Source organism: Ptiloglossa arizonensis, chromosome 6 (genome assembly GCF_051014685.1).
Source record: "Ptiloglossa arizonensis isolate GNS036 chromosome 6, iyPtiAriz1_principal, whole genome shotgun sequence".
Lineage (NCBI taxonomy): Eukaryota > Metazoa > Arthropoda > Insecta > Hymenoptera > Colletidae > Ptiloglossa > Ptiloglossa arizonensis.
Genome location: NC_135053.1, coordinates 12,324,310 through 12,348,894, shown reverse-complemented (window position 1 = coordinate 12,348,894; position 24,585 = coordinate 12,324,310). Strand labels below are relative to the sequence as shown.

Genomic DNA, 24,585 nt, shown 5'->3' with positions numbered 1-24,585 from the left:
TATCAATATAAACATACAATAAAATGATTAGAATAAATAATATTTATTAAAGAACTTATATCATTAGATTATTTAAATTTCGAGATTCATAGAAACGAGATACATTTAATATTTTCACTGTTTATTCATCAATAATTTTACAATATGTATGCACATGATGTGTTGGATCCATGAGTTGTCAGACAAACGCTTAGTTTGTATCGTGCTTGTGTTATGCACTTTGTTGTTATTTTACTCCTTTCACCTATTTCTACATAATGCCACGTGTACCTCGCTTGCAGTTTCTGATGGCAAAACTTATAAAATGCGATTTTTTTACTCTTCACTTAAGTACTTTTTGTAATTTTGTTGTATTATATATCGACTGAATCCGTAATACTAATTTGATTTTACAACACGAGACTGCATCAGAAACTTAACGACATGTATATATATTTTTATATTATATATTATCTAGGACAAACAATTGGCCAGTTGTAACCTTTTTACAAATTCATAGATATTTTTTTTCAACAGAGTGACACGTTAAAATAATTCATATAATAAAACGTACGTCTGCTCCTTCCACTATAAAATTATTTAAATTCACAAATTTCAGCAAGTGATACGGATGCATTTTCTTCTCTTTTGATTATATAGCTTTTAATTATAAAGCTGCATTTTGCATGTGACTTCATTTTCGTCTATTGTACAATTAAACTCATTGTGGTGTACATTATAGGTAAAACAAATATTCTAAAGAAAATAATATAAATAAAGATTGTATCAACATGTACGTATATTTTTATAAAGACAGACGGGACATTATCTTTGAACATTACAAACAGGCAGGTTGTCAATGGCTCAATATTAAATTATTTTCCAATTTATAACCGTACTTATAATGAACTGAATGAAGGAAATGTTTATCAAATTTTTATTGTAAAAGTATAGTAATTAGAAGTTTTATTATTTCACAATTATTAAAAAGTTTCTTATACCCTTTTGCAAATAAAACAAGATTTTCAGTAAATTTTTGAACAAATTAAATAGTTTAGACAGACTGCTTTTCTAATGGTTTTCATATTTTATAAGATGATAAAATGACTCGTTGTTTTCTTGTTTTATATTCTTTTTCTCAACAAGATCATAATCCAATTGATTGATTATTATCAATATTATTATTGTTGTCACATTAGTCTCAATTTGGCAAATATTTTACGATCATGCTTATAATAATAATAATCTCGGTACCGAAGTATATGGACTAAAAACAAGTAATGTAGATTACAATTTGGATAAGCAGTAACCGTTTCAATACGACATTACTCTTGGATGGCACCAGGGGTATGCTGGGATCTTTCCTGACTAAATCCACGCGTGCCGTCTGGCCCTTTTGGTTGTCTAACTACTGTTAATTTAGGACCTGTATCTTCAATAGACGTAGTACGCAATCGACTGATTAAACGTTCGGGTCGTTGTTGAGCTCCATCGCTACATGACAAACAAAATACGAAAACATATCAATAGATTGATTAATTAAATTACTGTTGGTAGAAAAATATATAATTTATGTAAAAATTGTATAATTTACCTTATTCGTGTTACATTACATGCAGATGATTTACCAGTACGTTGATTCGTAATTAAAACAAATTCAACCTGATCTCCTGGCTGAAGTATTGCATGATCTAGAACTTCGCTCATGTGGAAGAATAATTTCTTACCCTCATCAATTTCATAAGAAAGAAAACCGAAAGGACCTTTAACGGCATCTACCGTTGCTCTTCTCTTTTTTCTGACTGCTACAATATTACAAGCATGACCTGCTGAATCCACCTGTAATTGTACAGGATCACCAGCCTGTAACAGCTCGCGTTTATTGACGAGGCCCATAATTCTGAACTCGTATTCCGGAGTATCTTCATCTTCGTTTGTAGCATTTATCTTTATCAAGCCAGCATACTCTGCCTGGTCAGGATTTGCACTTCTTAACGGTCTTATGACCGTTCCATCAAGCACTTCGCTTACTGGTGTTGGCCTAGGAATGCTTCCACGAGGTATCAATTTCACGTAATCCGCGGCAACACAACCTACATTACTTCTACCACTTCCAGGACTGATCTTACACTCAATATCAGCTCCTACTTCCAAAGTACTAACATCTCCTTCAAAAGTGCTAAACAATAAAAATACGTATTACAAACTTATATTAAATAAAAACCTGTTTCTTAAAAATATTTATATAAGTCATATCAGTCTTTTACCTGAAGTGAAAAAATATTACTTTATCATAATTTACAGACTCAATAAAACCAAATGCATCTTTGAGAGCAGCAATAAAGCCTTGATAAACTTGACCATTCAATTTTTTGTTGCTAGTCTGAGTTTTTTCACCAGAAGAATTCACTAGAGATATGTCAACAGCAACAAGTTCTTTATTTCGTTTTACTTGACAGATACTAAATTGAACCTAAAATATTTATTATTTAAACAAAAATTTACCTTAAAAAAACTCAGTACTACAGAAAAATGTCAATATACCTTGTCGCCTAATCTTGGAATATTTTTGGGATCGCAATCTTTACTAAAGAAAATAACACTCTTTTGTTGATTCTCTTTCATGTATCCAATGAGACCAGGCTCAATACCATTTATACCCTGAATTATAGTACCCAATATATCTTTTTCTGTGATTATTTCAAATTGAACTGTACCAGCTGGCAAATGTTTCAACCTAATTGCACTTTGTCGATTATTTGAAAATGATGAAGAAGGATCCTGTTATAAGAATATTTAATTACAATACGTTTGAAAAATTAAAACATAATTGCGGGAAGTATTATTCTTACTTGAATTACTGTGAATTCAACTTCATCCCCGACACTAATTTCTCTATCCACATCGAGAACCTCATTGAAATGAAAGAAAAGACGCGGCTCTCGATCAACACAACGAATAAAACCAAATCCATCTTTAAGTGTAACAATAACGCCTTGTTCTCGCCTTTCACCGGATACAGTAAAAGATTCAGGTAACAATAATATTTCAGTAGCTCTTTTAAGTTGATCTCTAGTATCTGTAGCAATACGAAATTGGACCCAGTCCCCGTGTCTAAAAAGTAATTAATTTGTAATTATTTTTACATACAACAATATATACATTATTTCATGTACATTCATTTACATTTTATTATATGTACATTCTATGTAATGTAAACATTATTTTTACATTACATAGAAAACAAAGAAAAGTGATTTATATATTTATACCTAAGAGTAAAATCTCCTTTTTGATCTTTGTCACCAAAAGGAATTTCAACTTCAAAATGATCTGTATCTCTATAACGAATTCTTCCAGGTAATGGGTCATTTTGATGACGAGCTGCAGTTCCTCTTTCTAGAGGCTTTAATACTTGTCCCTTTACTATTTCGTTGCTGACTTTTTCAAAAATTATTGAACCAGGTGGTAGCTTAGTAATATTACAAGCTACTTCTTTCCCCTAAAAAAATATTAAAAATAATTAAATTCGTGCATATAAGATATGAAACAAATCGTATAAAATAAATATACTTTTACATGGCGAGTTTGTATTGTAAATTCAACATCATCTCCTAGTCTAAGTTCTTCTTTCATAGATTTAGCTTCGCTAAAGTGGAAGAAAATCTCTTTAACTATATCAGCACGTTCAATAAAACCAAAATTTTCTTTCATCGAGCATACCACTCCACGATAGCGAACCGGACGTACTGGATTTTCGAATCTAACATGACACGCGCCCAAATTTCCGCTGCAATTAAATTGTAGCATTAATCATATATAATTCTGTCTTGATATTTATAATAAAATACTAAATTGCATACCGATGGTTGGTAGCAATTTGAAATGACACTTTATCACCAGTACGCAAAATGACATTTCCTTCAACATCATCTTTTGTGTATGGCAGAAAAAAACATTCTCCTCGATTTTCGTAACTAATGCGTCCTTGTGAATCACTACTTGCAATTAATTCTGTTGTTACGGTTCCAATAGCTCGTCCTTCGCTTAGCACCTAAATTATAAAATTTTTATGTCCATGGTCATTTCAAAATATTTATCTCAGAAACCTAAATCTAATAAGAATAATATACTGACCACATCTGGAGAAATCTTGCTAACTGTACTAGCAATAGGTTTCCCTGTTCGCCGATCATAAGTCATTTCAAATTCAACTGGATCACCAATTTTTAAGTGTTCTATATTACCACTAAATTGGCTGAAATGAAAGAACAACCTTGCTTGTCTGTCACAGCATTGTATAAATCCGTAAGAATGCTAAAAAAAAATTTTTAAATTACAGTTGTAAAATGTAAACATGTAAATACAGTATTCTCGCCTTAAGTATGCAAAAGGACTTCACGTTAAGGCCGGTATCAGACAAGTGTAGAAATGATGAAAGTTCCTATGTTTTTCTTTTTGTTCCAGCTATTAAAAACAGAAAGATGTATGAACGTGCATCGTTTCCACGCTCGTCTAACACCAACCTAAATGTAAAATTTTTATCCCTACTACTAGGGGGGAACTCTTCTGGGTGGCATGATGTTTGGTCACCAAATAGTGTATATGAATTTGTAATACAATACGAAATTACATATCCATGTGAAATAATACAAAAGGAAAGTAAAACTTTCATTTTTGTTTTCTTTCTGCATCAATTTTCATATTTTTCTGATTAAAATGAGGTCAAACACGACATAATTTGAATAATATTTACTTATGTAATAAACTTACAACTTATACTTAACAATTGCTGCTAATAAACCACAAAAATAGATACTTGAAAAATTTTTAAATAATATTACATCTGCCATTTACGTAATGTAGTAGAATATTTTATTTGGAAATTTATTTTATTAATTTATTTGATTAAAAAAATTAAGTTTATTAAACAACCAAGTGTTGTGTTTGCTTTTTGTATGACCATTAAAATGCTAAGAAAGAAAAAATGGCAGAATAGTCACATTGGAGCACTTTTGTGTGCATATCATATTTTAAGATTGTTTCAGCTCTGGAATTTATTTCTGGTTGATGATAAATGTGAATGTAAACAAGAACATCATTGTCTCACACAGATATTATCACTACTCTGACTTTTAGTATCTCTTCATCCTTTGCTTGCTACCTCTTTCACATTTAAAGCAGGAATACTGTATAAAATTTACAGTGACAATAGGTTTCTTACTAATAATTTTTCAATTATTCCAGTTTCTCGAGGTCCTTGGTTTGAAGACTGATCCTGAGAAGTGGTATTATTTGTTCCTGATTCTTCTGTGTAGCCAGCACTTCCTTCCTGTAAGTGTCCGAAAGGAAATCTGGTGACTTCATTGCGTGACGTCTGGGTATTGGTATAGCCTGAATAGTGTATACTATTTTTTCCATTTCCAGGAGGTGAATCCGTCATATAATAATCACCACTATAGTTGGTACCATTTCGGTAGATATTAGTTGCCGATTGGTGCGATCCTTTTATAACTTTCGGACTTGGTATAGCCATAGACTTATAATCAAGTATTGCAGGGTCAGAGTTCATGATTGGCGGCTGGAACGTTTTCCACTGAGGATTGTTGGACATTGTTTTGAATTTGCACAATTTTAAATGTAATCTTTATGTATAAGTTTTCCTCTTTCCTTGAAACAATTACTTAATTTCTTTTATGTTCACTTCTGTTTCACCACAATATATATATATACTTATATTTAGAAATTTTTAGTCTTTTCAATTATTTAAGTGTTAACATAGATATCACAGAACGGTTCTTGGTACCTTATGTCTTTGTTCACTATTATAATGTTACAAGAACTTAATACAGAGGAAGAGAGGCTCTTTAAAATGCTGCACAAATGCAGACTCCTTTGTGACCAAGAAGTGGAAGGAAGGTTTCAAATGTATTTTGACGTTTGTCATAAATTATTTATCGGCGAGTACCTGGGCAACTCTGTGCAAAATTGGCACTCTTTAAATACAAATACACGTGTTTCATTAATCAAGAGCAGCACAATCTCAGCCGCAATCACAATCACGGTCACTTTATGGCTCACCTAACTCTTTCTCACAAAGCTTGTGTACACAATATACAAATGAACAATATAGTTAATGTTGATTTACGAATTAATACAAGTACAAAATTCTTAGCACATCATAGACCATTGATACTTTCCATGTATGTATGCACAAGTGTAATAACAACCGTTTGATATTTACTCAATTTAGCATACACTAGAACAACCGTGTTTCTTTTTAAACAACAGTCATTCTTTATAAAAGGAGTAAATAAAAAAACATAGGAGATTTAAAGGATAAATGTTGACTTGAAAATCCTCAGATGTCTTCAATGCGTGCTGAGTGTGATTGTGTTGTTCCAATATTTCTATATTAGCATTTCTTTTTTCAGCATTTAATTGTGAAATTTACAGTGAGCCTTGGTTTCAAAAATGTCCTAAACTAACAATTACACAAGCTGAAATAAACAAAAATTATTTTTGATTAATGCAACTAAATATTAACTCATATATAAGTAAAATGATTACGAGCTTTCTAACAAAAGATTTAAAAAAATAAATCACTTCTTAAATAAATATTTCTTTTTCAATTGTAAAAGTATCAGCAATAATGTAACAAATTATATTTACAATTATAGCATATTTTTTAAATAATTCGCAGGAACATTAAATTTGAAAAATATTTGTTCTATTATGGTGTCAAATTTTATATAATTTTATATGACTCAAATTAATATAATTTTATATATGAATGTATATTATGCATTGCACATTGTACGTTTCATTTTAATTAAGCAAAGTCAAAAAAATTAATTTTTATTAGAAGTATTTCATTACAACATATAGGTTATTATATGTTTTGCACTCCACATTGTTAAAAATATTTAAATATATAAGAACCTGCACAATATATTTATTAGATTCTATTTATGGTTACATATGAGATAAACAAGATATTCTCAATAATTGACTGCCAGTTTGACATTGACTTCTTATATTCCAACTGGTACTGTTTTTTGAATGCTTTTTACTTATTTCTCTAGAGTTTACTTGCGTTTTAAATCTCGTTTACCGATATGACATAAGCAAACAAGTCATGATTGTCATCAATTTACTTTCCTAAATCATAATTCTCGAACTTTGCTATAACTGGGATACAATACTTGGGGACACCCACATGAAAATGTTTGAAATATATGTAACGGTGTAGGCATTATAAGTTTATTTAAAAGTAACCAAACGCTTATCGTTCAATGAAATTTCTTATTGTCAATTCAAAGTTTAAAACGATAATATTTATTCTCAGAGTACGAGTTGAAAACAAAAATCCGAAATATTGTACGTGCTCGCCAGTTATGAGATTCTAATTTTTTTATGAGGTCGCTGGTTCCTTTGGATGTCGTAAAAATTTATCAAGCTTCCGGATACTTATAGAATATGAATACGATTGTTAGAAAGTGGATAATTCTGCAGATTGTAAATGTTTCGTTGCGAAGCTCGTAATCGAATGGCTTTAGAAAGTTTTATAAAACTCACCACGACACAGCACAGCACTGACGACATGCCGCCATGTTGAATGTCAACATTCAGCATTCACATGCAAAACAGGAGCAACCACGGAGTGACTACAGTTAAAATCTCAGTTCATAGCCTTCTGGTAATATTGCATCGGAAATAATTATTCGCTTATCCTATTATTTGCAAAAAGGTATAAATCTATATTTAGTAGCTAATAAGAATTAAACAAACTTTTTATTTTAAAATTAGAACAGGCATGAAAATAAAAAGTATGTTTTCATATGTTTTTAAATAATACATAATAGAAAAATTTGATCCAATAATATCGAAGTATGTTCGAAAACTAATCTCGTTCATGTCAAGCTAAGATTACTGAAAGCATGAGTTTCTTTTTTAAGTTCAAAAACGCAAAGCAAATTGTATGTATAAGAGAGATAATCAACAGTGGTAAAATACAATAAATTCAACTGAAATTAATAATCTAATAATAACGAAACCAACAGTTTTTAACATATACAGGTCCTTTATTTAAACATTTATTTCTCAGATCTTTATCATTAGTATACAAAGTAACTAGTTATTTATAATTTACAAATAAAATTTGTTTTAATAATAATAATAATATTAAAAAAAATTTTGCACATGTTATTAAGTATTCAGTTTTTGGGATGTTTCTGTATTTGATGCCCTGGAGTATATACCAAAATGATTTAATCGGCGCCAACGCAAATCCTCAGGATCTGGTGTTGGCGGAGCAGTGACACATTCTAAACTCAATTGAAGAGCTCTTCTTAAATCGTCATCTTCATCTACATTATCAGTTATACTTGTTATATGAGTCGTTTTATTATCATTATGAAGATCTAATCTCAATTTGAGAGATTCGTCAATATCATCATTTGTATTATTTTCTAAACTTAATTGGAGTGCCCTTTGCAACTCTCTATTTTCATCGTCTTCTTCTTCCTTTCCTTCAATTCTTATAGGAATTATCCTTTCTTGTGGCTTATTTACTACTTCTTGTTTAGATGACGATGCTCTGGTGCATGTAGTTGACATTATATTATTAGTTAAACCTGTAGAAGCAGGTATTCTCGATGAATCAGAAGCAGTTGGTACTTTAACTTCTCCTAGAGCAAGGGCAGCTTTTAAGAGTTCATCTTCTTCCTTAGTACCAAGGCGATAACCTTTTGTTTCTGTTCTCAAAGTAGTTTTTGAGTTTCCTCTTGGTACAGCCACTACCGGATTTCTCAAAAGAACATCTTCTGCAGGACATTGAGGAAGTGTACCAATAACAATAAAAATAGAATAACCTATAAAAAAATGTGAAATTTTGTATTTACATCTCTATTTATCCTTAATGTGTTCCACTTACCTTCTTGCAACAATTGAGCTAAATACATTGCAAGATAAGTATCTGATATAAGCTGTGGTCCATTTAACATTGAATTTAAATTAAACCATTGCTTTCCAATTTTTCTAATAGTAAACCAATGGCCTTTATAGTTACAAATATATGCTTTCATCTGTCTGAAAGTCATATTTATTTTTATTATACACTTATTGTGAAATATAAGTTGTGGTATAAAAAATGACAAAGCATATATTTTTTTCATTGCATGATGCAGCTAGGAATATCTCAGTTAATGTTAATACTGATATAAAGCAATTACATTTTACAAATATCTCTCAAATATATAAAATCAAAAAATGAAAGAGTGAATAATAACCTACGAAGGATCTTTTTGTGCCACTAGAGCCGCTGACTCTGTACTGTTATATGGGACCAATTCTAATCCCCAAACTTTTAATGCACTGCTAATAACTTGAACTGAGAAGTATCCACTGTCATCCATATTTCCTGATGGTTGCTAGGCAAAATAATTGATGCACTTTACCATGTACAAGGTTATAATTTACATTAGTTTATAAAACAGTATACATTTCTTACATTTAATAGAGTTTTTAAGAACAACACTTGATTTTCATATTATAAGATATGCTATAATATGAAAATCACAAGAAATATGTCATAAGTCATAAATGATTAGAAATATGAAGTAGCTATAATATAGAAATACTCACCTCTAAGAAAAGTTTATAATCCTCACTATCAACACCAGATTCTGCCATTCTTATTCTTTCTTCTTCATCCATTTGGTGACCAAAATTGGCAAGATCTACTGCATTAAAGTATGGTCCTTGCAAAAGTGCATTTAAACAATGTTGTGCGCACAAATATCCTTCTTGCTATAATAAATTTTCCCGTTAGTATGGCATGGACACAAGAAGACCGTTAGATTTTTCTTCACACGTAGTATTATTTACCTTCTCATGAAATATGGTTTCCATTTTACCAGTACTTTTTCAACGTAGTGTGTGAAACATACAAACATTAAGTAAGAATCAAGTCGTTATACGACGAACGATCTCAAAAGATTTCTATGACCAAACGTCACCCACAAAAATATTTTTTGGTTATAACCAAAACTATGTAATATGTAGTTGATGCATTGTCGGATATTACGATTTATACTTATAGTGTTGCCATCTTACAACAGATTTTATACATATTATTTAATATAGTAAAACTGTACGTCTTAACTTCGTAATCACATCTTGAATGAAACTATCTAATGAATAAACTACAACAAAATTTTAAATACTTATTGTTAAAACTGGAACATTGTAAACAAAACAAAAAAATAATAGTTCATTTGTACTTATAATATCTTGTAAAAATACTTTCTTTATAACTACCTTTTATTTTCAATACTTTTAACATTTTTTCAAGTATATTAGTTAATTATAATTCCATTACTAAAACAGTATTTATTACATTCTTTTTATGCGCAGTTGAATGGGAAGGAATTAACGATAGTAATGAGTATTTTGTTAAAAAATGAAAACTCATTTTCGTCACGTGGAAGTTCTAGAGATTTTTAAAATTATTAAAATTTAAACGACTGCAATTTGAGTTCTTAATATTATAGAAAAAAAAGTTCAACAAATGCAAATACGGAAAGAATAATTGATCTGAGTGCGTAACATGGAATATTTCTAATAAAATAATTCATTACACGTGATAGGTTGATCATCATATATGTGTTATATAATTATATATATCAATTTGATACTAAATCTCTTCTCTGATTGGTTGAAATAAAATTAATATAAAATTATTCATCGTAACATCTTTAAGCTCCATTAATGGAAACCTTAAGCTAAATACATACAAAATACTCGTCGGATTGCATCAAAAGATACAATATAGACTCTAATCGACGAGAAGCATCAGAAACTATAAAATTATTATTCAAGGGCTTTGGCCGAATTTGAGCCTCGTCTGCTACCACGGCATAGAAAAGGATACCGAGTATCGAGTACCGAGTACCAACGAAGGGAATCCGAAGAAAAGTAAGAAATTGCGAGTGTACCGGAAAAGAAGGTACTTATATTGGCGAGTGTATTGCCGGCATAACGCGCAGACTAGAAAGAAGGTGCATCAGAGAATACGACGGCGTGGACGACCTGTAGGAGACGACACCTGCTTTGCTCGAAACGGGAAACCGGAGAGACACGGTGACGGCGGGGGCGGCCATACTCAAACAACCGCCGAGCGAAGTGCGCGGCACAACGCAGAAATGAAACGATAATAAAACCGTATTATATCGTTCGTAGACGGCTTGGGGACAAGGTATACCGAGTGTAAGTGCCTCCATTGAAACGCAAAGAAAAGAATTTACGAAAGGAAGTGAAAACGGAAGTGTGGAAAGTGCAAAGAAAAAGAGGAAAGCGGCCCGACGAATCGAGGCGCAGGGAACGGTATGAGTGCGAAGACGGACGTGAACAGGCGGGTCCTAGCGATTCAGGCCAAGAAAAAAAGGCACAAGCCGAGTAAGCGGAAAGGAAAGGGAAATTCTCAGGGTGAATCAGAAACACCAGGAGCTCAATGCTCTAAAGCACCAGCCGCTCGACAAGTACAAGGATCTGATTTCTACCTCGGAAACAGGTATCTGACTCTGTTTAATGTGTCATTTCATTTTCTGTTGACTTTTCTTGCTGACAGTTCATGATTAAAACGAATCTCTTTGGTTTGATAAACTTTGATATCGAACTCACTGTCGATTTCTTTCTGCAGTTTAACGGCGATAAAACATTGTCAGTGAACAGTTTAAGGAATAATAAGGAACATGTGAATGAACTGAAACAGTATTATTTTGTCGTAAAATAATTCTAGTTGCAAGGAGAGGACACATTTGAAATGAACGCTTTTTGAATAGAACTGACCTCAAATTGTAGAGGCTAATGAGTATAAACAAACTATAAAACATTAAGGGTATTTGGCCAGTCATTTTTATAAAAAGTAGCTTCAAAGAATGAAATTTAAATGTTTTCTAATCAAGTAAGTCATTTTATAAAATTAACATAATCTTATGTAGTTCAAGAAATATTAAAAAATTAGTTCTTGTTTTCGACAGCCACACTGGGTGTGGAGATTCAGGAGAAGATTCTGAGTTTGAATTCTGTACAAGATTTATAATCCCCTTTTAAAATGCTTTGTACTTTGATAATGTATGCTTCATAAGTAATCAGAAATATAAATCATTACAGTCTTGATATTCTTAAAATATCAAATAAGGTTGAATTTATGATGTTAGCGTACAAATTTTATTATCAGTGTTGTTTAAATTAGTATCAATTTTAGTGTAATTTATAAACTACAAACTACAGAACAACAAAAAGTTATGTCTTATAAAAATGACTGATCAAATATCCTTTTATGTTTTACAATTTGTTTATACTCACTCTTCTTATAATTTAACTATTTTACCAGGGATTATGTACATAACACATTGCTTGCTTTTTGTATCAAAAATTAACAACAATATGATATGCACATTTTATGATTTTGCTTAGCAACAAATCAACAGCTGGATTCTTTTTGTAAATGGAATGCAACATAGTCTCTTGCATGCATCTATTACAAAGTCTTATCACTTTTGTATATCTAATTATATAATTACTTGTTTTATCAATTACCAAATCAAGCGATTAAATCTGATTTTTTTTTAAACATTTGTTTCAGTCTTATCCTCTCCTTAATGATGATGCTTCTTTTTATGACATGAAGATTTAAGATCTTTTTTTTAGTTTTTCATTTTCTGATTCGTATTTTTTCCTCTTTTTATTCCTTAAATGGAACTTCTAGACTGGAACCATACTATAGCTCAAGTAATGAAACAATAGAAGATGATGATGAGGTATATAGTACCGAAGATGAGGAACAAGAGGATAGCAGTGATTATTGCAAAGGAGGGTATCATCCTGTCAAAATAGGAGATTTATTCCTAAATCGTTACCATGTAACTCGTAAACTTGGTTGGGGCCATTTTTCAACAGTTTGGCTCTGCTGGGATTTACAGGTATGTATGTTATTTAGTAAACACTACTTTCATGATTGTTAACTTCATAAAGCGAATGTCTTGAAATATATTCTGCAGGATAAACAATTTGTGGCACTTAAAGTGGTAAAATCTGCATCTCATTTTACTGAAACTGCATTGGATGAAATTAAATTATTGAAAGATGTGCGTGATACAGATCCCAGTGATCCTAAGCGTAATAAAACCGTCCAGTTGCTCAATGATTTCAAGATCAGTGGCATTAATGGTGTGCATATTTGCATGGTATTTGAAGTGCTTGGAGATAATCTTCTTAAATTGATCATCAAATCCAAGTATAATGGAATTCCAAAGAACAATGTTAAACGTATCATCAGACAAGTTCTCGAAGGTCTTGATTACCTTCATAATAAATGTAAGGCAATCTTGAAAACCTGTTCAGTATTTAATGTTACCTTATTAAGCATTATTTGTGTGACAGTATGAACAACATTTTATAAGTACAATGTGATCTTATAGCATTTGAAATTATGTTCAAAGAATTATGTTTTAAATATTGAAATTATATTGAAGTAAACTACTGTTCCAAAATTTTTTTCAGGTAAAATTATTCATACAGACATAAAACCTGAAAATGTTCTTATTTGTGTTGATGAAGCTTACATACGAAAATTAGCTTGTCAAGCTACTGAGTTGCATTCTCTTGGAATGAAATTACCAGTATCGCTAATTTCAACTGCACCAAAGGAATTCCAAGAACCTACTCCTAACTCTAAAATGTCAAAGAACAAGAAGAAAAAACTCAAGAAAAAAGCCAAACGTCAAAATGAACTATTAAAAAAACAAATGGAACAAATTGAAGAACTTGAAGAGCAAAATAAACTTGCAAATAGCACAAGAGAAAACGGAGAAATAGAAACAAATAGTCCTGATCAAGATATAAATACAGAAAGTATAGAAGATAATACCGAAAGCAAAGGTTCACCTGATATCTCAGAACCATCTGTACCTTCATTGCACATAAATGGTGTGGATAGTCTAGCAGGTGGAGAAAAAGTAGAGAATCAATTACCTCAAGAATCTGAAAAGATGGACAATGCAAACTTATGTGACATAGAAAAAAGTTGTGGTGAAGGGGTACTCCCACCCGATCATGAAGATACAGATGAATGTAGCGAAGGTAAAATATTTAAAAAAAAAAAATTAACTTATGTGTTTATAATTAATTGCATTACTATTATATTTCTTTTATAGGTCGTAATTTACAACCACCTGAAAGTAAACAATTGAAACGAGCGTCAGTAGCTCCTTTAGATCCTGCCATAGTGGATTGTGATGTTGAAGTGAAAATAGCTGACCTTGGTAATGCATGTTGGGTCCATAATAAATTCACAGATGATATTCAAACTCGTCAATATAGATCATTAGAGGTGTTATTAGGATCGGGATATGACACTTCCGCGGATATATGGTCGACTGCCTGCATGGCGTTTGAATTAGCAACTGGTGATTATCTTTTTGAACCACGTAGTAACAAAGGTTATTGTAGGTAAGTTTTAACGTTTTTCCTGCATTATTACTTTAAAATTGTATTCTATATTTGTGAAACTAGTACTGTAAAGTGTTATTTACTTATTATTACAGAGACGAAGATCACTTAGCACACATTATTGAATTGCTTGGAGAAATACCAAGACGTATTGCTCTTTCTGGCAAAAACTCGAAAATGTACTTTAATAAAAAAGGGGAGTTAAGACGCATTACTGGATTAAATCCTTGGAAACTGTACGGGGTGCTTAAAGAAAAATATGCTTGGTCATCGAGAGAAGCTCGCGAGTTTGAAGAATTCCTAACTCCGATGCTTGAATTTGACCCAACTATGCGAGCTACAGCAGCAGACTGCCTGAAGCATCCGTGGCTGCAAATCAAAAAGTGATCGTGTTTTTTATCGTTTTATCTTTAAATTCTCCAACTCTAAACTTTACCATCCTGATATAATCATAAGTCGAGAGTGTGACAAGAAGCAACAACCTGCAGGTGTCAGGTTCTTTCATATTATATACAATGTTTTATTTCCATATATTGAAATATATTATTCTTAAAAACAGACACGATAAAATTATTTACTATTTAATATACATAAAACAATTGTAACACGCGCGCGCGCGCATTGTTATAGAACGCAAAATGATTACTAACGTATCTTGTAAAATGTTATGATTCAAAGAAGTTTTTATTACTCTTTTAACTTACGATAATTCGATGTAATTATCATCAACATTCGAATTGTTATGTGTAATTTCAAGTGATGAAGAAAAAACACAAAATTTGAGAACCAGTGTAAAAGAAAGAGCTTGCTACATTCCGCTAAATTTCGTATGCAGTTGGGTACGCTTCTGGTTGTAACACTCTCGACAGTGGCTGCCTATTTGTGTATTTATAAATTTGTTAACTCATGTTTTTCATTTAGTAATGATATCTTAAATTAAAATTTCGTAGTACTTTATTATTTTACACGGTCATCGTTGTACTATCCTTTGTACTTGTCACTTAATTTATCATCAAATATCCCAAGAGTCATGGGACCTACTCATAATGTACTTTAAGAAAAGGCAGGCACAATGTTACGTTATAATGAACACTGAAATTTTGATTACCATATTCTTTTTGCATTACATCGATTAATCGAAATTAGTTCATAGCAGATTTCTTCACTGTGATCTCCTTGTGTTTAATTAATATCCAGAACAATGTAATAATGATTACTATTATTACCTTAATATATCGATTAAAAAGAATAATACTCATTACACATACGCCGGAACGTGTGTTTAAGGAACTGAATCTTTGTACAAATTCAATAAATGCAGGAATATGTGTATGGTTAGTATAATTAGGAGTTGGTCACCAGATTCTTGGTAGAACAACTAAATGGTATTGATGCGATTCGGAATAAGACAGTGCATACTTTACATAATTATAAAAAAAAATTAAAAATAATATTAAATTGTTTTCAATAATATAGTGATAAACTATATACGCTATAAATTTTAAAGCATTTTAAGCAATAAATTAACGTTTCAAACGAAATAAGAAATGTCTAACAAAGAAACATAATTGTATAATTGTATAATTGAATTTTTTTGTGTACACCATCGTAACGGCGGGTGTATATACACTGTCTGATTTCGAACAATGACCGAAGTATTGATTGTGGCACACACTTTCGTTCAATTTATTATAAATTTCTTTACATTAAGACGTATATCATTATACATAATGTACAATTTAGAAGAAAGAAGGCGAGTTTCGTGACTGACACTTCGGTGAACATAAAGTAATCGTGATACAGGAAAAAGAAGGATACGTGATGTTAAGTTCTGTACGACCTTCTTTACTCGAGCTGTTGACTGATTATTGAGCTCTCTGCCGATAAATTGTCTTCTATTTTATAACGAAAAAAGCGAAACAGTACGCTCACTGGATATTCAACATCACAAACGTACCTGTACCGTTGAATTCTGTTTTATGCTTCCAAACGAATGTTCTGTTTCGCTTTGCCTGCCAGTTTAAGATCGTTTCATTAAAAAGGTATGATCGAATCGAAAGGATTTCATACGAAATGGATACTTACGAACAATGTTGTATTAATTGAGCAGTACATTTCTTTCGGGTAAAAGAGGAGAATTTTTAACATCAAAACAAAAAGAAGGGATAAATAGAAAGAATAAATTCAATGTATCTTGATGTATGACAGAATTATTTTAAGGGTTCGCGTGTTATGTGACACGATGAAACTTTCATTCGAATAATATAACGAAAAAGGAGACATTGAAAAGTTACTGCTAACTTTTACAATAGTATACGTGAAGTAGACACATGACAATTTAGAACAATAAAATCTCACACTATTCTTACATATACCTTAAGTGAAAGTACCTCTTCTACCCGTGTTATGATTGGTGAAACTTAAATATGCAAGATCGTGTTTAAACAATTCTTTTCGTTTCGAAGTATATTCGTCTAACTTTTCCCTTATAACCATGCGACCCCACCGTAATTACGACCTTGGGATTGATGATGGCAATCGTGTTGAATCTGTACAGTACACAATGGAAGTTATATAGTAGATATATATATATATATATTATATATATATATATATGTATATATATACACCGGTATTATTTTATGAAACGCGACCAATGAAATCCGAACGACAAGAATGGCCAGCAGTACAAGGACACGAATTATCGCAAAGAAAGAAACGCCTTTAAACACGTCTCGAGCTTTTCGTCTGACCGTCCTTATCGCTGATTAATTGCCGATCATTGTACGATTGTATGTCAAAAATAATTTTACGCTTTGACGAGAATGCATAATAGAATGTTATTTTATCGACAACGAAGAAAATGCATCGTTGTCGTGACGAACGATAATTTTCAATCGTGCAACGATTCGTGTTGTACAATGAACGAATGATCGGTTTCTTTCATCGGTGTTTTAACGGATTTCAAGGACGAGCGATTTCATCGCGTAGCCGGATATTAACAATTATACATACCGACGATATATAAATATATATATATATATACGTATACATATACATAGAGTATAAATCGAACGACAATTTACGTAGGTGTGATTCGCTGCTTGGCGCTAGGATAGTTAGGATGAAATTAACAAACATTAACAGTAAAAATATGTATAGCTTGATGTACGAGAGTCCCCCGCCCCGCCCCCCTCTAACGTACGAGCAAGCAAAATTGTATTCGTATGCATTAAAACTTGAAGGCTCGATGCGCGTCGTTTTTCATTTTTTTTTTTCTTTCGATGATAAGAGTTGATGATTATTCATGCGTGTAGAGTATAAAGATCAGATGAGAAATAACTCTACTCCGAGAAGACACGGTTTGTAAAGGGGACCCAAATTCGAAACATTTCCGGACACTTATGTTTCAATCGGCAGATCTGATCATGCGCCACGCAAACATACGACAAGAAAATGGTTAAGACTGTTTCACGTGCAATAATTTACAAATTGCATGGAATCGTCGACAAACAATGGCCGAATACCGTCTCGTTCAGAAATTAATGTCGCACTGGGTCTTCGAGAAGCCCGAATATCGCTTTTTTCTCCGATGTGCTGTCGTTGAAATAAAACAGATCGATTGCGAGCGAATTATCGCCTCTCGAATTGGATATAAAAACTGTTAATGCACTTTAGGTAATGTCGGTACCAAGGAAACGCATATAAAAATGATAAAGTACAGAAATCTCGGGATCCATGATGTACGATTTTTGTAATATTATGAAATTCAAGAATGATGGTTGGGATGATTGGGATGGGTAAAACGATTAAAAGAAGAAATCTTCCAGCGTTTGATAAAGTAAAAGAAAAACAAGAAAAGATTTCAAACGAACACCGCGTTATATTACGTAAGTTGTGTGGCGTGTGTAACACGCGTTTATGAGATACTGTAAATATTGAAAAGTATATTGGGGGGGTTTTACACATTTTTAGACCGAAACGTCTACATTATAAACTTCGACGATTTAGGCGAATGCTCGAGAGAATATGCTCTAACGGATTATACGCGACGTACAACGATCACTCGATGGAATTATAATCCCTTGGAGCTTTTCTATAATAAATCGATGAGATCGGGGTATAATATTCTAATCTTACTGATTGGTACATAGTCATACTGGTCGTAGCGTTATAGCGATCATTTAACTCTGCATGCTTAGCCGATTGCTCGATGTTGTACATACACATCATGTACCGTACTGAGCATTAATAAGAATATAACTATCGATAAAAGTGCATATAGACGCTCATGATACGTGATGATCATTTTTAGAACTTTGTTGGATGGTAATCCAATGCGCAAGTAATAATTTAAGCAGAGGATGTGTATAACTTAAATTGACTGGAGCATGAAGAAATGGAAGGCAAACCTGCCATGCTTTTAGACAATATTTGAATATTAGTAAAGAGTATAACAACGTTTATCGATATATTAATGTTGGCTAAATAGAATTTGAACTACAGCAAGATCAAAGAAAAGTACGCGTTTAATGGTGAAATATAAAAAAAACGTCCCTCCCTTTCCTGTGAAGAATAATCGTATTAAGTTTTGTGTATTGTAAATGATTTCCATTGGACTTTGATCATGCTAAGAAACCTCTTTATTACATCGTATCTAAATTTCCCTCAATTTGATTCGTTTTCATGCTGGTATAAAGAATAGCGTATCGTACAATCAAATACTAATTTTTTCTATATACGTCTATGTCGTACTATCGCACTTTATATCAACGTGACCGTACAGAAATATCGTGAAAGAAGAATCAATTGTAGCGAACGCATTATGAGGTTTCAAGAAACTGTTATTTATAAAGAAACATGGCTCATGCTCCAGTCACTCGATGTACGACCAGATGAGGCACAAAAAGAAAACTTAGGACATAATAAAGTAGCGATAACGAGTCGAACAAATAAACGGATTTGATGTTTAGACGCTGCCTCCGTTATGTGCCCTGCCGCAGAAAAATAAGATAACAGACCCATGTACCCACCTCCCGAGATCGGTATATGATATCAAAAATAAATTCACACTAAAATAAAATAAGCAGTATGTTTTTTTTTCTTTTATCTCTACCACAGCTTCCAGTCGACTTAACAAAGAAATCTTTCTTTTCTCAGAATCAATGATTTATTATACAAACTATATTACTTTTATTGTCTATATATGTATCATCGATGTTTTCGTGCATTATGAAAAAACGTAACCATCACTAAATTTAAAATTACAACTAAAGAAAATCATTCCTTTCGGGTGACTTTTCATTTAGATAAGATTTTTATTATTTGCGTAATATACTATTTATCGATTTAATATGCATACAATGATACTATATAAACGTCTGATGTCAATAAATTGCAATTCAATTTTGCATCATGGATTTATATTCTGTTATAAATACACGGGATGTTATATCAGATGTATATTCTCTTTGACAATTGATATGAGACAAAACCTAACGAAATAAAGATGATTTTATTACATCTTTTTCTAGTAAATTCGCATAACAAAACATGTACTGTGAAACAACATTATGTGTACAGATATTATTGCGCGTATATTAATTTAATTTAAAATTTCTGTAAGACAAGTATAATTTTCAATGTTATTAAAACCATAAAACATGTCCAGATGAAAATACACCTTTTGTAGAATTGGAATTCAAATACAATGCATTAAACAAATCATAGATACAAAATGTAACAATTTATACAAAATATATTCATAATATAATAGGATATTTACAAACATTAAAGACAATAATGAAAAAAAAATAGTATGATTAATAACAATAATAACAAATATAAGAATAAATTTTAATTACAGAATAAAAATTCATAAACACTCTCATTTTTAAATTATGGAAACGTAAATTTTATAAAAGTATTATTTGATTACAAAGTTATATATTAATGTGTCAAACAAAACACATTGTATGTACTAAAATTGTTGAAAGTAATCTTAGTAAATATCCTATTACCATATCCTTTTGTATATGAAATACATAAAAATGTTAAAAATATATAATTTTATAAAATGCATAAATATTAAATCATTTTTCAGAATTTAAACAATTAAATTTTTCCTAACATGTAATAATTTTGGTTTATATATATGTATCTGCATTACTTTTATGAAATTAAGCTTACCACACTTATTAACGATAAGATTTTAGTGCCATATGAATCCTATACTTTATACAAATACTTATGTCACATGATATGCAACATGACCAATGTGTAAAGATTAATATACATAATTTTCTTTGTGCAGAAATTTCAATCTTTCTTAAAATATCACATGTTTCTTCACTTCCTTATGTTACCTAACTATTACTGATTAAATAAAAAGGAACTAAATAATACTTACTTCCTTATCTGTTACTTATCGTATCAAATAATAATTTTAAAAGTATAGTTTACACTTAATACTTTTATATATTTTATGTAGCATAGAATTCAATAGTTATATTATTTTGCTTCATTTTTATACCAAAAGCCATGCTACCCATAGACGACTTAATTCATAATTACCATTTAATTGTAACTAAGTTGCAATTGATAAATTTGTATAGAGTAATAAATGACTTTAATGAAACTATACTCTGCATTAATGCATAAATCTCCTAATTATTCTAATTATAAGATTAATTACGTTAGCATGTATGAACTTGTGATTTCTTCACAAGTCCAACAGTAATAATGCCATGTTAACTTTTACAATGTAATATTTGTATATAACACACATATTTTAATACACCAATACTTTTAACTGACGAAATAATCCATAAATTTGCCTATATAAATTCAACTATTAATCTGACCAATCCTCGTCCACTCTGTAAATTAATTGTAAGTTTATTAATTATTCAAAATTTTAATACAAATTGTAAACAGCCCCTCACCAATAATAAGCCCTGAGAGCAAAGCAAATGTTATGAATATCAAATTATTCTGACTAGTAAATTTGTATAATCACACAACAATTATAAGCTACTTTTTGAAACCAATAGATCATTATTTTTCACTAATACCTTAATTCTTTTCTAAAAAAATGTATTACTACTACATGGCATACCATTTTATTTCAATATAAATTGAAAAAAGTGACTAGTATGTAAGTAAACTTTAAAAATAAAAATAAAAATTACATAGTGAAAAACTATACTTGCAATCACAGAAAACATTTCATTTAAATTATAGTGAATATTGTTATCAATAAATGTTTATAAACATTCTCAATGTAAGCACAGCATTGATAGCACACATATAGCACATGACATAACAATAAATTATATACTTAATATAGACCCGTGACTTGGACGTCCTTTGCTTTGTTTTCCATGTACTTGATTTCTACTTTCCCCAGATAAATTTATATTTAATTGCGCGGTTGATGCAGTAGTTACTTCATCATCTGATTCCATAGGACTAATTCGAATAGCTTGATACCATTGATTTGTTAAATCTGTCATTTGAGATTTACAATCTTTTAATTCTTCTTGGGTAAATCTTCTTGTGAAAAACGGAATAAAGAATTTTAGGTCCCATCTTGCAAAACCACGAATTCGTGATTGTAGAAAAGATACTTCAATCTCCTCTTCTGTAAGCTCAGAAAGATGTTCAGAATCTATTGTTTGTCCCTAAATTAAAAATATTGCACATGAATATTCATATATGTACACCACCCACACATCTTTATCTAGAAATATATGTAATCATACCCATTCTCTAGTTTTACTCAGTGAAATTTCTTTGTCTTTCCTTTTTCTTCTACTATTGTTTTTTTGTTTTTTCTCTGCTCTCAAAAATTTTAATAAGGGCATAGTGGAACCACCAAATATTAATGTTGTAAATAATACTATAATTAATGTAGTAGTAATAATCACATGGCGCGTTTCATCACTAAAATCCAAGTGAAGTGACAAAGCATAAGAAATGGCACCACGTAAACCACTAAACCACATTATAAACATCATTTTTCTAGTAATTTGATGTTCCCGAAAACGGTTAACAAGCAGAGCTAGAGGAAAGATATTTGCAGCTCTACCAATAAGACATAGAATTATAGACCATACTATTAATGCTGGTTCTACCTATAATTGAAATAAAATCATAGTGAAAGTATAATATGCTAAAGGTAATGATTATAGTATTTGGTTGGTTTTATTTTACCCGATGTCTAAAGCTGAACAAAGCCAATCCCAAATATGCAAATACACAAGTTTCTGCAATAAATGCCAATGTTCTCATTGTCTGTTGCATTGTAATTTGAGTAACAGTTGACAAATTGAAATGTGTATAATGTGACATTACAATTCCATTAAACAAAATTGCCATGATACCTGAAACAATTTTTTTATACTTGAATAATCACTATTTATATCACTGTATTAAAATGACATTGGATTTAAACATTCAAATTTTTACCAGATAATTGTATGCCTTCTGCTAGAACATATGGTGCATAAGTAAATACCAACATAAGTCCAAATTCAAGAGACGGATTTTTTCTGAGATCCACATGTTTAAGTAATAATGCACTTATAAGAGCAAAAACAACTCCAATGCCCGCAGAAGCAAAAAACATAAGACAAAATCTATTTAAACCAAGGATAATAGCTTCGCTTGTGGTTGCCGCATTATTAGATTCCAATACAGATGTTGTTAATACAATGGATATTGCATCATTTAAAATGGATTCTCCAAAAACTAACATATTCAATACTGGATCTACATCCAAGGCATGAAATATAGCTACAGTAGCAACTGGATCTACTGCAGATATTAATGATCCAAATGCAAAACTTTCAACGAAACTTAGTTTGTATGCTACTTGAGCTAATCCCAACAAATAAATTCCAGCACCAATAACAAATGCTGATATTGCAGTACCAAATATAGCAAAAACTAAAATACTGCCAATATTTTGAAAGAAGTTTCCTTTATGTAAATTATATCCTGATTCAAATATGATAGGTGGAAGGAGTACAAGAAAAAAAGCAGTTGGAGAAAAGGCTTCCTCCTTTCTCCAATTAGCTATATTTTGATTTGACATAAGATTTATGATCATACCAATAGCACCTCCCAAAAATACGATTACTACTGATTCTGGCAGATATTGAAAATTTGTTTGTAACATAAGATGTATAAGTAAAATGCCTAGTGCTAAAACACAAAGAACGAAAAATATGGACATAGAACTGTTATGTTCTTCTTCTGCAGATCCCTTGTCGGGTAATACTGGTTCTGCTGGCATAATTGTTGTCGTACTTGTATTTGTTGTGTTATTAATATCTGAACTTTGTGGCGGAACTGTGAAATCTGGTATAAAGCTTCCATTTTTATCATTAATAATATTTGTTGATATTGTATTAACTTTTTCAGTGGTCTGATTAATATCATGTTCAGGTCGAATTGTACTTATGGATATACTTTGAGATTTAATATCTATTATATTTGACACAGTGGTATTTAGTTTTAAATCACTGTTTCCAAATTTTTCAGAAGGACCTGATTCAATCGAGTTGCTCGCACTCAAATTTGTTTTCGTATCAATTTGTAACGTAGTAGTCTTATTATATAACGTGACATTTTCATGTTTGAGGTTAGAAGTTTCTTGCGCATATGACACTACTATACCCGCACCAAAAACAAAAAGTATCGTAAAAACAGTTAAACTTTTATATGCGTGTTTATTATTAGCTGAATACAAATTCATTTTTTTTAAATATTTTTACATTATCACACAATACTTAAATACGTCTTCCTCTAGTCAGTTTTAACATTGCAATAATGACAGAGCACAGCTGATCACAGAATATTTCGATATCTCGCTACGCATCACGTCAGCAATGCGACACGTGTTCAGCCAAAAAAATTAGTCGATTTCATCCATGATTAACTAATTAATAAAATTTCTTTAAATTTTTAAACTTATAATAATGAAAAGTTTATATAAAACACAAAAATCATAAATACTAAATTGTATTAAATGATGAACATTTTTAAAATTGTAAAAACTATACTTTAAAATAATTTCTGCCTTTGTAC

General features: G+C 31.1%; 4 protein-coding genes across 9 annotated transcripts; 1 reads left to right on the top strand and 3 right to left on the bottom strand.

The window, feature by feature from the left end:
- Positions 1 to 100: 100 nt before the first annotated feature.
- Unr (cold shock domain-containing Unr) lies at positions 101 to 7,623 on the bottom strand. 2 transcript variants are annotated; one of them, XM_076313957.1, is made up of 11 exons: positions 7,558 to 7,623; positions 5,204 to 6,479; positions 4,117 to 4,296; positions 3,843 to 4,033; positions 3,553 to 3,769; positions 3,252 to 3,481; positions 2,832 to 3,093; positions 2,524 to 2,760; positions 2,247 to 2,452; positions 1,574 to 2,158; positions 101 to 1,473 (listed from the first exon to the last, which is right to left on the bottom strand). In XM_076313957.1, the coding sequence occupies exons 2-11, from the start codon at positions 5,591 to 5,593 to the stop codon at positions 1,305 to 1,307; spliced, it is 2,667 nt and encodes an 888-aa protein (XP_076170072.1). In that variant the 5' UTR covers positions 5,594 to 6,479; positions 7,558 to 7,623; the 3' UTR covers positions 101 to 1,304. The 2 variants fall into 2 exon arrangements, with proteins under 2 accessions (XP_076170072.1, XP_076170073.1); XM_076313958.1 differs by having other exon boundaries at positions 3,559 to 3,769.
- A 425-nt stretch (positions 7,624 to 8,048) lies between these two features.
- LOC143147921 (ataxin-3) lies at positions 8,049 to 10,027 on the bottom strand. 4 transcript variants are annotated; one of them, XM_076313661.1, is made up of 5 exons: positions 9,868 to 10,027; positions 9,625 to 9,789; positions 9,274 to 9,410; positions 8,915 to 9,069; positions 8,049 to 8,852 (listed from the first exon to the last, which is right to left on the bottom strand). In XM_076313661.1, the coding sequence occupies exons 1-5, from the start codon at positions 9,889 to 9,891 to the stop codon at positions 8,188 to 8,190; spliced, it is 1,146 nt and encodes a 381-aa protein (XP_076169776.1). In that variant the 5' UTR covers positions 9,892 to 10,027; the 3' UTR covers positions 8,049 to 8,187. The 4 variants fall into 4 exon arrangements, with proteins under 4 accessions (XP_076169776.1, XP_076169777.1, XP_076169778.1 ...); XM_076313662.1 differs by having other exon boundaries at positions 8,049 to 8,804; XM_076313663.1 differs by lacking the exon at positions 9,868 to 10,027 and having other exon boundaries at positions 9,274 to 9,431; positions 9,625 to 9,764.
- Positions 10,028 to 10,775: 748 nt separating this feature from the next.
- Positions 10,776 to 19,836, top strand: Srpk (SR splicing factor protein kinase). The gene is made up of 6 exons (XM_076313422.1): positions 10,776 to 11,551; positions 12,752 to 12,965; positions 13,044 to 13,359; positions 13,546 to 14,124; positions 14,199 to 14,493; positions 14,589 to 19,836. The coding sequence occupies exons 1-6, from the start codon at positions 11,367 to 11,369 to the stop codon at positions 14,878 to 14,880; spliced, it is 1,881 nt and encodes a 626-aa protein (XP_076169537.1). The 5' UTR covers positions 10,776 to 11,366; the 3' UTR covers positions 14,881 to 19,836.
- Positions 19,837 to 20,499: 663 nt separating this feature from the next.
- Nhe1 (Na[+]/H[+] hydrogen exchanger 1) lies at positions 20,500 to 24,304 on the bottom strand. 2 transcript variants are annotated; one of them, XM_076313420.1, is made up of 5 exons: positions 22,963 to 24,304; positions 22,708 to 22,877; positions 22,257 to 22,628; positions 21,833 to 22,175; positions 20,500 to 21,371 (listed from the first exon to the last, which is right to left on the bottom strand). In XM_076313420.1, exons 1-5 carry the CDS (start codon positions 24,251 to 24,253, stop codon positions 21,340 to 21,342), a joined length of 2,208 nt encoding a protein of 735 aa, XP_076169535.1. In that variant the 5' UTR covers positions 24,254 to 24,304; the 3' UTR covers positions 20,500 to 21,339. The 2 variants fall into 2 exon arrangements, with proteins under 2 accessions (XP_076169535.1, XP_076169536.1); XM_076313421.1 differs by having other exon boundaries at positions 21,844 to 22,175.
- Positions 24,305 to 24,585: the final 281 nt, after the last annotated feature.